The 16,553-nt window shown below is 43.9% G+C and overlaps 1 protein-coding gene across 1 annotated transcript in view; it reads right to left on the bottom strand.

Moving 5' to 3' along the window:
* The window catches only part of ENDOU (endonuclease, poly(U) specific), a 46,553-nt gene extending 31,114 nt beyond the window's left edge, over positions 1 to 15,439 (bottom strand). Inside the window, exon 1 of the mRNA XM_079967854.1 lies at positions 15,280 to 15,439. Coding sequence (XP_079823980.1) covers positions 15,280 to 15,337 — 58 coding nt within the window. The 5' untranslated portion in view covers positions 15,338 to 15,439. The remainder of the gene's footprint in view (positions 1 to 15,279) is intronic.
* Positions 15,440 to 16,553: the final 1,114 nt, after the last annotated feature.

The raw sequence follows: 16,553 nt of genomic DNA, 5'->3' as shown, positions 1-16,553 counted from the left end.
TTATCTGCAGGAGATCTTGGGGTCTTTACAAGGCCCCGGTGCTAAAGGTGGTTCCGTTAAATTATGAACCACCTGAAAGAGTCTCCTGCTACTATTTTCTGCAGATGCAATAGAGGCGGTGAAGAAAGTCTTCTTCGCCGTCGCTATCGCCACTTGGTAGGCTCGACGATGAGCTCTAACCTGTGTCCGGTTAGATTCGGAGTGAGTTTTTTGCCACCGACGCTCTAGCCATCTCAGCGATTGTTTCATCGCCCTCAGCTCCGAAGAAAACCACGGAGCTGTCCGGGCTCCATGCAATCGGAGAGGGCGCTTCGGAGCCAGACAGTCGATAGCCCTGGTTAACTCCACGTTCCAGCGGGCCACCAGGGAATCAGCTGAAAGGCCATCAACATGGGATAAAGCATCCCCTACTACTCTTTGGAAACCATTTGGATCCATTAAGTGGCGGGGGCGGACCATCTGAATTGGTCCCACCTCCCTGCAGAGGGGAAGGGTCGCGGAGAAGTCCAGTTGCACCAGGAAGTGATCTGACCATGGCACTTCTTTTGTTTCACTTTTACTTAGTGTCAGATCACCCACATTACTAGAGGTGAACACCAGGTCTAAGACATGTCCATGAATATGAGTTGGGCCAAACTTATTCAGGGACAGCCCCATGGAGGCCATGCTTTCCACAAAGTCCCGAGCAGCCCCTTGTAAGGTCGTGTCGGCATGGATGTTAAAATCCCCTAGGACAACCAAACTAGGTGTCTCCAGGAGAAAATCCGCCACAACCTGAAGCAGCTCAGACAGGGAATCCTTGGTGCAGCGGGGAGGTCGGTACACCAAAAGGAATCCTGTACTGCCCCTATTGCCCAACTTCCAGAACATGCACTCAGAAAACTGGATCTTCCCAGTAGGACGCCTGGTGCAAGCTAGTGACTTCCTAAAAATCACTGCAACCCCCCCTCCCCGCCCACATGACCTGGGTTTCTGTGCGTAAGAGAAACCTGGTGGGCAAGCAGCGGCAAGGACAGGCCCATCTGCTTCCTCCAGCCAGGTCTCTGTCACACATGCCAGGTCAAATCCTCCATCCACAATCAGGTGGTGGATGGCAGTGGTTTTATTCATCATTGACCTGGCATTACACAGCAACACCTTCAGGTCATGTAGGTTTCCCCTGTTGATTCCAGTATCCATCCGGTCAAGGCCAGACTCGGAGGCAGGGATAGTCTTCAAACAACGACTAAACCTGCCTCCTCGGTAATGACATGGTCTGGTCTTAGCATAACTCCGCCTCCTGCCCATGATCACCAAGATCGGATGTCCCAGTGCTTCCCCCCCCTGTGGAACTTGTCCCAGCCATCGTGTTGGCTGGGGCCCCACTCCCAGGCAGCCCTGATCCCGCCCCTTAAAAACAAAACACAAACTATACAGAACCTATAAAACAACAACAACAACAAAAATGAACAGAACAATTATACTAAAATTAATCCCCAACCAAATATCCATCCCACCCACCCCCAACAATGGAAAAAAGGGAAAAAAGAAATAAAAATTTAAATTGCCACCGACTGCTTGAGGACATTTTAAAGCACATTAACCACCTGGAACAGGGAAGCAATGGCAGAACACTTCCCACCCTTCCCAAAAAGTTTGTTCCAAATAAGGGCCTGGTCCACGCCCCCTGGGCCAGTTAGAAAAGGCCTTGAAAGGGAGTAGGCCCTGCAGTCCTCACCCAGCCGATGGTCCGATAATATATAATGGTGTGTGTGTTCATTATGCTTCGTCTTTTAATGTGCAGTTGCCTAATTTGCATGAACTGAAACATGAGTATCTTCAAAATATGCACTTGTCCAGATTTTGTGATGCACTTCTCCAAACCCAAAATGTGCATGTTAGGGGAGTGTCCATAAACACATATATAAATAACAAATAAATGCATTTATATGGGGAAATTGCTTGCAAAAATGTGTATATTAGGGGAAATTAAATTTAAAATGTGTATATTATTGCACAATAAAATGTTGTTTTTTGTGATTACAAAAGTGATCCAAAGGGACAAAGTGAAATTATGAAAAAATGAGAAGCAGAGAGAATTCAAACTGACTGATCCACACATCCCTAGAAGCTGTGCAAGTCTTTGAATGTGACCCTGATTTCCATCACTGTGTAGAATATAAATCAAATGATTTCACATGCAGCTCCACAAACTAAATATGTGCGAGTGTTCTCTTGTTCTCAGGAGGACAAGAGTTCCGCAATGCATGTTATTTGCCGGAAGCAAATGGCTGTAATCATGCTTGTTTATATAATGAAGCTTGTAAGCTTGAGCAGAGTAGACACTAGTGAGACTTTTTGCCATCTCCTGATCATGGTAAGAGATTCAATCTACAGGGGGCAGGACATCAAAATTCCCCAAAACCTGCTGTTAATGACTGGGGAAATAAAAAGCACATTTTGATTGCCAGTGGAAACCTCAGTTATTTTCAAAGTGCAAATCTGCCTCAGAACATCAGAGGAAATTGGAAGCGGACATTTCGGCATACTATATTGTGTCACGGTTTTTAAAGTTCAAAGTAGTTTGAGAAAGCGTCTGTTTCCATGGAACACACTACTTTTTAAAACTCACTCTTGTGTCTTCTTTTTTTTACCGTAAATTTTTATTAATATTGCACATATATACATATAGACATATACAAAATCCATTACATAACTTACACATATTATATCCACTCCACAAATCATAAGTACAATACACAGTTGTTTTAGGCTCTGCCGAGCCTTGGACTTCCCTCCACTCTGGTAAGTATCAGATAAATTTTATGATCACATATTTTATCTCTTTTACATAGTAATCCCTTACTGTTAGAGTTATTCCAACCCCGCCAGTGTCGTCTGAAATTTAGTTCTGATATACATCAAATATTTATTCCAATTATCATGAAATTTCTGTTCGTCTTGGTCCCTTAATCTTCCTGTTATTCTAGCGAGCTCGGCATAATTTATCACTTTAACCTGCCAATCACTTATATTGGGTATAACCTCCGTTTTCCAATTTTGTGCTAACATGTTTCTTGCAGCTGTTGTGGCATATAGGAATAATGTCTTATCTTCTTTTTTAATTTCTTTACCCGTCATTCCTAGCAGAAAAGCTTCGGGCTTTTTGGGAAAGGTGTATTTAATTTTTTTTTTAAGTTCGTTATAGATCGATTCCCAAAAGCCTTTCACTTTGCTACATGACCACCACATGTGGTAGAAGTCACCTTCTTCCTCTCCACATTTCCAGCATCTTTTGTTCTTCAACCTATAAATCTTAGCCAGCTTCACTGGCGTGTGGTCCCACCTATAGATCATTTCCCACAGGTTTTCCCTTAGAGCCGTACACGTCGTGAACCTCATGTTAGTATTTCATAATTCCAGCCACCTCTCAAAGTCGATGTTATAACCAATGTCTATCGCCCATTTAGTCATGACCTCCTTCACCTCCTCGTCTTTTGTGTACCACTCCAGTAAAATATCATATATCCTAGACAATATTTTATTCTTACCTTCTATAACTTTCACATTGAATTTAGATTTTTTGTCTTCAAATCCTAATTTCTTTTTATCATCTTTTAACAAATCATTTACCTGGTGGTATTGCAGCCACCCTGTAAATGAGTTTTTTATCTCTTCGTACGGTCTGAGTTTAATGCCTTGATCACTTTTCCACGTAAGTTCTTCGTAGGTGGCATTCTTCCCTTCCGTATTAATTTTTTTGACAGTTAACACCTCTATTGGTGAAATCCACCAAGGTGTCTTCCTTTCCAATAGATTTTTATTTCTTTCCCATACCTGGAATATTGGTCCTCTGAAAATATGGTTTAGAAAGCCTCTATGTACTTTCACCTTTTCGTACCACAGGTACGAGTGCCACCCGTACCTGTTATCAAAACCTTCCAAATCCAAGATGTCTCTATTTTCCAGTCTTATCCAATCTTTCAGCCACATTAAACACGCCACTTCATAATATAAACTTAAATCCGGTAGGGAGAAACCCCCTCTTTCTTTTTTATCTACCAATATTTTCATTTTTATTCGCAGTCTCTTTCCCTGCCAGATGTATCTCGCCAAGGCTCTTTGCCACTCTTTACACTGCTTTAAACCTTTAAGTACAGGAATGGTCTGAAATAAAAATAACATTCTGGGCAGGACATTCATTTTGATAACCACTATCCTCCCCAGAAAGGATAATCTCATTCTCTCCCAGATTTCTAAATCCTTCCTAATATTCTTCCAGGTGACCTCATAGTTATCCTTATATAAGTTAATATTTTTAGCTGTAATCCACACTCCAAGGTACTTCACCTTCTTTGCTGTCATAATTCCCGTCTTTTGTTCTAAATCTGCAGTATCTTCTTTAGTTAAATTTTTAGTCAGCATTTTGGTCTTATTCTTCTTAACCTTAAGGCCTGACACAGCACCAAACTCTTCGAATTTTTGTAAAGCTTCTTTCACACTATGCTTTGGATCTTCTAATGTTAGTACAATATCATCTACAAAGGCTTTGATTTTGTGTTCCTTAGTCCCTACCTTAACTCCTTTAACCTCTGCTGTTTCCCTCAGTCTCTTAGTAAGTACTTCCAATACTGTTATAAATAATAAGGGAGACAAGGGGCAACCTTGTCTAGTCCCTTTGGATATATCAAAAAAATCTGATGTAGTGTTGTTTATTACAAGTTTTGCTTTTTGCTCTTGGTAGATAGCTTCTATACCTTTTCTAAATCTTTCTCCTATCCCCATCATTTTCAAATTTTCTATCAAAAAACGCCAAGAGACATTGTCAAATGCCTTTTCGGCATCAATAAATATCAAGGCTGCCTGTTTATCTATTCTAGTTTCCAAGTATTCAGTGATATCTATCACATTTCTTACGTTGTCCTTCAATTGTCTCCCTGGTAGGAAGCCCGTTTGGTCTTTGTGAATTCTACTATTTAATACTTTTTTAAATCTTTCTGCCATTACATCCGCAAACAATTTATAGTCGTTATTTAATAACGAAATCGGCCTATAGTTCTTCACCTCTAAGGCGTCCACATCTTTTTTAGGAATTAGTGTGATATAGGCTTCCTTCCAGGTATTCGGAATCCTTCCTTCTTTTAGAATATTATTCATAACTTCACATAAAGTTGGACATAGTTGGTCGCTTAATGTTTTATAATATTTGGCCGGTAAGCCATCCGGCCCCGGCGCATTTCCAATTTTCATCTTTTTTATTGCCTTCCTTATCTCATCTTCTGTAATCATCTGGTTTAATAACTCTTTTTCTTCAGTTGCAATTTGTTGTAAATGATGTTCTTCCAGATAACGTTCTATTTCATAGTCTGTTTCCTTTTCTCTTTTGTATAAATCCTTATAGTATTTCTGAAATATCCTTTTTTTTTCTTTTGGCTGTTCCACTATCCTTTCTCCATCCCTTATCTTACAGATCGTATTTTGTTTCTTCCTTTCTCTTAATTGCCACGCCAAATATTTCCCTATTTTATTAGCTGATTCAAAACTCTTTTGTTTCATCATTTTAATTCTCCACTCAATCTCCTGGTTTACTATCATAGAAAATTGGGCTTGTAGTATCTTTCTATTTTGTTTTATTGTCTCCTCACCTGGTTTAATAGTTAATTGTCTTTCATTCTCCATAAGCTGTATTAGAATCTCCTCTTTCTTTTTCTCTTTTTCTTTTCTTAAGTGGCTGTTTTTCTGGATTAGGAAGCCCCTAATAACGGCTTTTCCTGCATCCCAAACCGTTTCTATGGCTGTCCCTTTGTTTAAGTTCCACTTGAGATACTCTTCAATTGTTTCTTTTGCCTTGCTTACTATCTTTTGATCGTTAAATAGATATTCATTCATTCTCCATCTAAATGCTCTAACATCTTTACCCTTTATCTCTATAAATACTGGATTATGATCAGACATAGTTTGTGGGAGAATTTCAGATTTAGTTAAACTCTGTGTCAGTTCCTTCAAGATCCAAATATTATCTATCTCCCCCAACTCTGATTTGGGTTTGAGAAAAAGGTATACTGTTTTATAGTAGGATTTTTAAATCTCCAAGCATCAATTAGTCCCATATTATCGACCAAATCGAAAAACGTTCGAGGTAACTTGCCTTCCTTTATCTCTTGCTTTTTTGTTGATCTATCCAAATTTGGTGAAACCACTCCATTAAAATCGCCCATCAATATCAATTTTTGATCCATCCACTCTAGTAACTTGTTACCTAATTCAGAGAAGAAAGCCGATTTTTTGTCATTAGGTGCGTATATTCCGGCGACAATTATTTTTACTCCTTTAAACATAATCTGTACTACTATCATTCTCCCTTCTTCATCTTTATACAATAATTTTGGATCAAGTTTTTCCTTTATGTATAGTACCACTCCTCTTTTCTTAACCTTATCTGATGCCACAAAATCCGAACCCTAATCTCTTATTACTAAGAATTCTCTTGTGTTTTCTTGTTACGTGAGTCTCTTGTAAGCAGATTAGGTCAAGATTCTTTTTAGTAATATATGAGCAATCTGGTTCCTTTTATTTTTATTGTTAAGCCTGTTCACGTTCCAAGACAGTGTTTTTAAAGCCATGGATTATATACAGTTAGTAAATTATCAAGTCTAGGTTAGAACTACTGTTCTTTGTCGTCTGTCTCTTCCCCTTCCCTCTCTTCTCCTGAATTTGTCTCCCTCTCTCCCTCTCCACTCCATGGAACACACTACTTTTTAAAACTCACTCTTGCTTCTAATAAAATTGGTTTTGTAAATTTTTGAAATAATTCATAAACCTGCAAAACATGTTTACCAGAGATGAAAGTATGATGCAGTGACCCCTCTTTTAACTGCCTTCAGTTTTGGGGGTGGGGAGCGAGATTATCTCCACATGAAGATCACCACTTGTACTCAGTGAATGAATAAATGAATGAGACTTTACAGTGGTGCCCCACAAGACGAATGCCTCGCAAGACGGAAAACCCGCTAGACGAAAGGGTTTTCCGTTTTGGAGGTGCTTCGCAAAACGAATTTCCTATGGGCTTGCTTCGCAAGATGAAAATATCTTGCGAGTTCCTGCGGGTTTTTTTTCCTCCCCCCCCTTTTCTAAGCTGCTAAACCGCTTATCAGCTGATCCGCTAAGCCGCTTATCAGCTGATCCGCTAAGCCGCTTATCAGCTGATCCGCTAAGCCGCTAAGCGACTTATCAGCGATCCGCTAAGCCGCTAAGCCGTTTATCAGCTGATCCGCTAAGCCGCTTATCAGCTGATCCGCTAAGCCGCTAAGCCGCTTATCAGCTGATCCGCTAAGCCGCTTATCAGCTGATCCGCTAAGCCACTTATCAGCTGATCGCAAGACGAAAAAACCGCAAGATGAAGAGACTCGCAGAACGGATTCTTTTCGTCTTGCGAGGCACCACTGTATTTGCATCAGCCATTGCAGCCATTGCAACTAAAGAACACTGCAGTATATTCAGAACAAAATAAAAATAAAAAGTCGATTATATAAAACACAGTTTAGAGTCCTGAATCAGCAGTCAAATAGCGAACCTTATTCTGATTGCTTGTCCTCAGTACATTCGAGGGTCTCTGATCTTTTTCCCTAGCAGAGACTCAAGGCAGCTTACAGATAAAAATAAGAACAGGTAAAAACAATAATTAAACATAGAATTAAAACTATATCTACACACAGACACACACACACACCCTATTAAAACTATAAAAATAATTACAATAATAACCGTATGGCACTAGCCGTTTTTTTAAAAGCAGTCAATTTCCCAAAACGTGTTGGAACAAGAAGCTCTTCACCTTCCGGCGGAAGGACAGGAGCCGGTCTAGCTTCTCTAGGGAGGGATTTCCAAAGTCTGGGAGCAGCCACCACTGAGAAGGCTCTGTACTACTTCCCTTCCAAGCATGCCTGTGAGGCTGGCGGGACTGAGAGAAGAGCTTCCTCTCCTGAGGATCTCAGAACCCAGACAGTTCGTATGAGTGAATAGAGTCTTTCAGATAAGCCATACATTAGCTCCCCTTCTCAATTTTCAACACAAAAGTTAAAAACTCAAAAACAAATTTTATTTAGAGATGAATAAATGTGATTCATGGTGTTACATTTCATATTTCAGTCCCTGGGTTGCTTGCTCTCTTTATTATTCATCATCACCTTGGTAGTAGCTTTTTGTTACTTCATTCAGGTTAATTAATCATCAGTTCATCATAATGTGTGACAGATTGAGGAGCTTGCTAAATGTGGCAACTCTTACCATCCATTAAGTAACTGTTCCAAGCAACTGTGCAATAGAGCAAGCATCAAGAAAGAGCAGTTAAACCAGAACATATTTATTAACTTCATAAAATATGCATTTTAAAATGACGTCAACCCTGCCCATAGATTTGCCTCTACAAAGTTCATTAAACTGATGGGATTTTTTGCACAGGATTGCAGGCATTTCAAGAAATCTATGATGATGATTCAGTTCTTTGTTCTACACTATGTGCAACCCAACATTACAGCAGGAAGACCTTTTCATTCCTCTTCTGTCCAGGGTGGCTGTCTACCAGCTCCATCTAGTATGCTGGCTGAGACCCTTCCTGCCTGCACGCCATCCCAGCAGAGTGGTACATGCTCTGGTTATCTCCCACTTGGACTACTACAATGCACTCTGCTTGGGGCTACCTTTGAAGGTGGCCCAGAAACTCTAACTAATCCATAATAAAGCAGCTAGACTGGTGACTGGGACTGGCCGCCAGGACCATATAACAGTGGTCCTAAATTATCTTCACCGGCTCCCAGTACATTTCCAAACACAAGTCAGAGTGTTGGTGCTGACTTTTAAAACGCTAATCGGCCTTGGCCCTGGATACCTGAAGGAGTGTCTCCACCCCCATCGTTCAGCCTGGACACCGAGGTCCTCCTCCGAGGGTCTTCTGGCGGTTCCCTCACTGTGAGAAGTGACGTTACAGGCAACCAGATAGAGGGCCTTCTTGGTAGTGGTGCCCTCCTTGTAGAACACCCTCCCCAGCGGCGTCGCAAGGGAGTGGTGGGTGCGGCGGTGTGCCCCAGGTGCCATGTCTGGGAGGGTGACAAGAACGCACCCCACGGGGTACTCACTCTGCCACCCCAGTTGCTTTGCCATGAGCAGCCATCGCGCTGCCGCAGCCACATGTGGAGGATCCTCTGTTTGCAGCTGCAGCCACAAGCAGAGGATCCCGCCAATCTCTGTATGGCTCTTGGCGGCGCCGGTGGCAAACCGCATGCATACGAGGCTGGAGTGTTGTACGGATGGTGGTGGGATCCCTCCACCACCAGCAGGAGCCACTTATGGTGAGGCGGGGGCCCCTCCCAGTCTCCCTCCCTCCCCGGCTCACCGTAAGTGGCTCCTCCTTTGCCACTTTACAGTGAGCCAGGGAGGGACGGACGGGACACACGGCTCCCCCTCTCTACCTTCCTGGCTCGCCATAAAGCGGCAAAGCAGGAGCCACTTACGGTGAGCCAGGCCCCCCCCTCCCAACTTCCCTCCCTCTCCAACTCACTGTAAGTGGCTCCCACTTTGCCGCTGTACAGCAAGCCGGGGAGGGAGGGAGGGGGACAGACGGGAGCCGTGGCTCCCAAGAGGACGAGCTGTGCAGCTTTGCCAGCGCCCCCAGATAGCAACATAGCTCCCCCCTTCCCCCAATGGCTCGAGGTACTTGGGAGTCGCAGAGGCGTAGGAAGGGGGGCAGACCACCCCAGGTGTCATTGCTCAGGGGGTGACATTTGGCACCTACCCATGGCTCCCAAGCCTACCCCGAGCTGTCAATGTGGGGGGGGGGGGGTGACAAAAAAAAATCTTCACTGGGTACCGCCTGGGCTTGCTACGCCTCTGACCCCCCCTTCAGATGTCAAAGAGATAATGAACTACACAACTTTTAGAAAACATCTGAAGAGAGCCCTGTATTGGGAAGTTTTTAATGTCTGACATTTTATTATGTTTTTGTATGTGTTGGAAGCTGCTCAGAGTGGCTGGGGCAACCCAGCCAGATGGATGGGGTATAAATAATAAAATTGCTGCTGCTGCTGTTGTTGTACCCTCACCCTCCCTCACCACTGCAAAGATGAGGATTTTTCTGACACTAGATCAACACCTCCAACCTAGGAATAAGGGAACTGAGGGGGGACATGAATGATAGCCCTCTTCAGATACCTTATGGGTTGCTGTTTAGATGTGGACAGAGCCTTGCTCTCTGATGCCCTAAAGGGCAGAGCATTTAGTGTAAGGTTACCAGACATCCCCGTTTCTTGGGGACATTCCCCGGATTTACAAATCAGTTCCCATACAAAATCCATTGAAGTTGAAAAGTGTCCTGGATTTATTGGAAAAAATCTGGTAAGCTTAATTTAGTGGGTTTGAGTTACAGGATGGTAGATATTGGCTGAACATCAGGAGAGAAGAACATTTTGCCCGTCATGTAGAATGAGTCATCCCATTGGTCCATCTAGCTCAGTATTGTCACACGCAACATATGGAGACAGTGGCTCTGAGGATGGAAGAGCTATTTATCCAGAAAAGTAACAGTACAGACTCAGCAACAGACACCATGATCAAGAGTCAGAAGGTCAGGAGGTCAGGAGTTCAGGAGCAGGACAGGAAGTTCAGAAGTGACAAAGATGTCCCAACAAGTTTCCCAGCCCCTCCCACTGAGCTTCTAAAGATTAAGTATAGGGCACTCACTTGCCTTGTGAGAACATCAGGATTGCAACCGTGGCAACCAGGGCAGGTGGATCTGTTCCCATCTGCGAAGGCAATGATTCTAAGTGACAGGACTGCATCCTCCTGCTCAGGCTCCTGTTGAGCCATTGCCACCTCCTGTCAGGGAAGGACTTTGGTAATATGGTGCCCTGAATAAAAATAAAATTTGGCACCTCCTCCTAAATATTTATTCCATTCTGCTCCCCTCGGCACAGCACCCTGTGCAGGGAAACTGCCCCCACCACCATGAATCCAGTGTTGTTCCTGCTCAACCTTCCCTCTCCCTTAGCTGATCCACAGGAAGGTCAGAGGGGAGAGCCTTGAGGCAAAACAGAAATGCCACCTCCTTCACCTTTGCCACCACCACCTGAAGTGGCCCAGGAAAGTCCTGGTGTGCTGAAGGTTGTTGTGGTGGGGAGAAAATGGAGGCTGGAAAGGAGCAGGCTGGGGGGGGTGCAGAGGAGGAGCATGACAAGCGCAGGAGACAAGGAGCGGCATGCTCAGGGGGGGCAGATCTGCCACCCCTCCCAGCTGTTCTCACCAAGCCTCACAGACTGGCTGGCGCTGGGATGGCTGAACAGGGATTTGAACCCAAATCTCTTGGGTCAAAGCATAGGTGTCAACTCCCTGGGGCCCTGAGTGCCTGAGCACCCACAAAATCCCCCATGAAGGAGTTGGGCACTCACAAATTTCAGTGCCAGGGCCATGCATGCTGCATGGTACCCACAGTCGCAGGGCCAACCTGGCATTAAAGGGAAGGTGCCATAACTTAATGAACAGCTCATGCCCCCAGGCAGGAAGAAGATGGTGCAAACAGCTGCAGGAAAAGCAATGTGTCAGGCAACAGCCCAGAACCATCTTCATGATAAAGCCTGTATGTGATTTATGTTCTATGGCTGATCTTGTTGGTAAAGTTCTGCTGGGCCTGTAAAGGTAAAGGTAAAGGTACCCCTGCCCGTACGGGCCAGTCATGTCCGACTCTGGGGTTGCACGCCCATCTCGCTTAAGAGGCCGGGGGCCAGCGCTGTCCGAAGACACTTCTGGGTCACGTGGCCAGTGTGACAAGCTGCATCTGGGAGCCAGCGCAGCACATGGAAACACCGCTTACCTTCCCGCTAGTAAGCGGTCCCTATTTATCTACTTGCACCCGGGGGTGCTTTCGAACTGCTAGGTTGGCAGGCGCTGGGACCGAACAACGGGAGCGCACCCCGCCGCAGGGATTCGAACCGCCGACCTGATGATCGGCAAGTCCTAGGCGCTGAGGTTTTACCCACAGCGCCGCCCTTGCTGGGCCTGTACCACTTCTTAATTCAGGTAGGAAAAATCTCATGTTTGAATGCTCCAGCACATGAAAAGAACTTCAATGAAAGTAGAAAATAGAAAGTAGAAAACTAGTAAAACTGTGTTTCTATTATTTTAAAAACAGCATTCACAAGCAATCCCTCCCAGCAGCATTCTGAAGTGTTACAGACTCAGGAGAACATCTTCTCAAGAAATCAATCAGCTGTAATTAGCTGTAGATATTGGATGTTCCTCCCAGACCATAAGTCCTGTGCAGGTATAGTCTTTGGCAAAACCACCCATCTGCTTCTCCTGGTTCTGGATTTAAGGACACAACTAACGAGTAGTCAGCCTTGATACTGAGAGAGTCCTATAGTGCCCCACCAGAAGTATGAACAGTGTTCTAGAGGAAGGTTAGTGTGCCCTTGCAACCAGTGAAGCATTTAGTATATGCAAAACTGACATGGACAATTCTGTTTTAGTACTGTTTGCTTTGAGCCGCATTTCAAAGGGGGTGGGGCAGAGAATTTACCTTGGTGGAAAAATTTAGGTCATCTTGGGCTGTGCTGTTCTTGGTACATTTCTCTCTTCAGTCAAAAGGCCCAGATATCATCAGGCTTGGGTTTTATAGTCTCGTGGCTACATAAACAATTCTCATGTGTGCATGTTCTCCCCTCCACAGTTTTGCAGGACATTTGCTTAAGATGACTTGGCACAAAAACATAGAACCATGCTGTGAATCTGAGTATTTTAAGAATAAGAAACAGCCTGATGTGGGCACAGCATAGACACGGCATGGGAGTGTCAGATTGGCTTTGCCACAGCAGCCACAGCTCATCAGACTCCCACTGCTTTGCCCCTCCTCGCTCCATAAGTGGCAGCGCCATCTTCTTAGAAGACCGAAGAGGAATACAAGTCTGATCCTTGGGCTGTTTCTCTCATTATTGTCCACTCTGCTCTGACAGGCAGTAGCTCTCCTGACATCCAGGGTTTCCCAACCCTACCAAGAGATGCCGAAGATTAAGGCTGGAACATTTTGCATGCAAAGCACGTGCTCTCCTGCTGAGCCACAGCCCTTCCCCGAAGGCAAGGACCTTCCCTATAGTGTCATGGTGCTTTTCTATTACAAGATGATGCAATTTAAAAATGACAGATTTTGGAAAAGCCCAAAGAACTTGGGAAGTGGCTCTACTTCATTCAGTCCATTTCCCCCTAATTATGGCAGCAACTCTGTGACAATAATAACCCATACGGCACATGCACCAGCCTTTTCTAGCTATGTGGAATGACAAGCAGTGGTGCAGGCTGAATAACTCTTTGGGGCTGGACTGCAGGGACTAGAAGCAATGAAATATTTTTGTGTTCCCCTCAGTGAGAGAAACTTGGAAATGCACTACTGGAACCATGATCAAGGATAGTATTTTCACAGTACTCTTTCTCTGATATCAACAGGGCCTGCACACAATAACAGCCATATTTACCAAATCATAGAAATGCATAACCTTTTTAAATATTCTTTCTTGTATTTACCTCATAGTGTTTAAGACAGCTTCTTGTCTAGTGGCAGACTTGAACACTGGCAAATCATCTCTCCCGAACAGTAATACTATAGCTTTGTGCGACTACCAGAACTGACACTATGCTCCCTTTTATCCTGCTTGGCTAATGAGTACTACAACTGAGCAGGTATTTGTCAATGATCATAAATATAATATAATAGTTTTTTATTTTTTAAAAACTGTCTGGAGAATGAATTTGGTATGAATCCAGCTTATACTAAAGCTACAATCCAATTTAGCTGTATGTCCAGATGGGAAAGAGAAGGGCACACCATAAAATATGTTGCAGATGTTTTTTCAGAAGCAGGAAACTTTTTTCAATGAGTCACTTCATGCACAACCTTCTGGGGGCAACATGCTGTGCAGTGGTTAGAGCCAAAGGCAAAACAGGCAGTGCAATGGATGTGACTCTTACCTCTGTACAGTAGGCTACATCTCAGTCATGCACAAGTCAAAAGTTTATGTGTGCACACAGACATCTCTCCATCCAGGCAAACAAACAAACAAGGGGCATTCGCACAGATCAGGAAGAGCCCATTGCTGCCCGGCAAAAGCACTCAAGAGGGAGAAGGCAAGTGAAAGGGCAGCAGGGACCAAAGGAAGGAGATGAACCCACTCAAGGAGGGGAGCCCACTGAGGACATCTGGCCCAATAAACTCCCCAGTACCACCCAACCCCCCCCCCACTGGAATCAGCATTGTGTATTCCGTGTGTGTGTGTGTATACGCTCATTTCAAGTAGCATACGTTCAATGGCCACTTTTCAGTGGAGTGCTACCCAGTGCTTTTTTTTCTGGGGGGACACAGAGGTATGCATACTCCTAAACATTTTGTGAATCTTTGTACTTTTGTCCAGTTACTGTATTTATTTTTCCCAAATTGAACTATAAAATGGTGATGTTCTTGAGTCAAAATGAGTACCTAAACATTTTTTTAAAGGAAAAAAGCACTGGGATTTGTGGAACAGGTCTAGTTCACACATTCCCTTGATGACTGCAATATAAAGTGATGAGTTGCTTGCATGTGCCGCTCACCCAACCTCACAGATGGAACATTCCTGGGATCTGCTGTCACCTTAAGTGCAATGCCAGGCAAAAGAATCAGCTTGAAACCCACCTAGGAGTTACTGAGCTTATAGCAATCAAATGCAGAGTAATCAACCATCTCTTTTCATTGCAACCTTAGGCATATTTACTTGGAAGTAAGTCCTGCTCTCTTGGAGTTGTTTGCTAGTAAATGTGTTTAGGATTGGAGCCTCTCAGTTTTGGACTTACTTAGAGGTGGCTCTGCAGTTGCAAGGGGAAGGACCATAACTCAGTGGCACAGGCAGGACACATGTTTTGCATGTAGAATGTCCCAGGTTCAATCCCCAGCATTTCAAGGTAAAGTTTGGAAATAGTCCTGCGTGAAACCACTGATAGTCAGTGCAGACTATTGGTCATGGTGGGAGGAACACGTGGCCTGCTGGACTCCACCTGCTATAGTCCCTGACCGTTGGCCATGGTGGTTGGGGCTGATGGGAGCTGAAGTCCAACAGCACCTGGAGGTGGACAATACAGTACAATAGTTCCTTAAGTAGTTCTTCCTCAGCGCTGTGCAGCATCAAACCATAAAGCATATCTTTCTCTGGGTACAGGTAATCTAAACACTCAATATATATTTTTTAAAAAACTACTACTACTACTGCTACTACTGCTACTACTACTTACATCCAGATGCCAGGCTGCAGAAAGCTCCTGCCAGGAGAAGACATGCCCAGGTTTTCATGGTCCCAGTGGCAGAGATGGTGATGAGGGTGAAGTTTCAAGGAGGCACAGGGAAGAGAATCAACCAACTGAAGCTGTCTTTCATCGCAGCATGGTTATATATATATATAGCTATGGGTGGTTCATGCAAAGCAAATGAGGAGGAGCTTTGAGGGTTGGAGGGAGATAGCATGGCATCACACAGGGTGGGAAGAGGTGCATGTGAGTGTCAGTCAGCGATGCTCCTGCCATAGGTATGAGTCTGTGCATCACCTTGTGTGATATCAATCAAATTAGCACAGCCATCAGGCAGGAAATTCCTGTTTGTAGCTGCTGTGGCAATATGTATTCAGCTTTACAACAGAGGTGTTTCAAGATATAGTTACTAGCAGTGGGTTTATTTTGGGGAACTTTATAAGCCTAGAGTTCCAACTGTTGCTTTAGCACAGTGATTCTGAAACTGTAGCAATTAAGAAGTGGAGAGATGCTCCAGAAAGCCCTTGGTTAAAATTGATTGTTCAGCCTCAAATTCTGTAAGTGGCCTTCGACAAATTATCTTCACCATCACCCACAATCTGCAATATGGGGAAGAGAATAATAGTGATCTACTTTACAGGATTGTTGTAAGGACACAAATGTCAAATAAAATGTCAGCTCTACATCCTTCTGATGCAGATATATACCTCAGGTAGGGATGGGGTGAAATTAGAAGTAAATCGCATTTAAAGGCAAACTTACTTAAGTTGAAATTTTTGAACATTTTTTGAACTTTGCAACTGTACAAGCAAATATTAAAAATTTCTGTGCCAGATATTGCAGAGGAATGTTAATCTGAAAAGTGTGTGATGAGAATTTACAGATGCTTTCATATTTTTTCCAGCTCTAACTGGAGGAGCATAGATAGATAAATGTTGTTGTTGTTGGCAATCTGTCTTGAGAAACAATGGAGTGCACCTTCAGGAGTGAAGTCAAACTGTTGTGTTAGAAACCACCTTCTTGGCCATTGGACCCAATATTCCATTGACCTTTCTTGTAGTTTGGAACCATTGGAACCATTGCTCCGTGTCCGCTTCTCTGGAGCAGCAGAAAACAACCTTTCTCCCTCCTCTATGTGACATCATTTTATATATTTGAACATGGCTATCATATCACCCCTTAACCTCCTCTTCTCCAGGCTAAACATGCCCAGCTCCCTTAGCCGTTCTTCATAAGGCATCGTTTCCAGGCCTTTGACCATT

The sequence above is a fragment of the Podarcis cretensis genome (assembly GCF_951804945.1).
Source record: "Podarcis cretensis genome assembly, chromosome: 2".
NCBI classification, from domain to species: domain Eukaryota; kingdom Metazoa; phylum Chordata; class Lepidosauria; order Squamata; family Lacertidae; genus Podarcis; species Podarcis cretensis.
The sequence above is the reverse complement of the archived record's forward strand: the minus strand, read 5'-3'. Positions and strand labels throughout refer to the sequence as shown.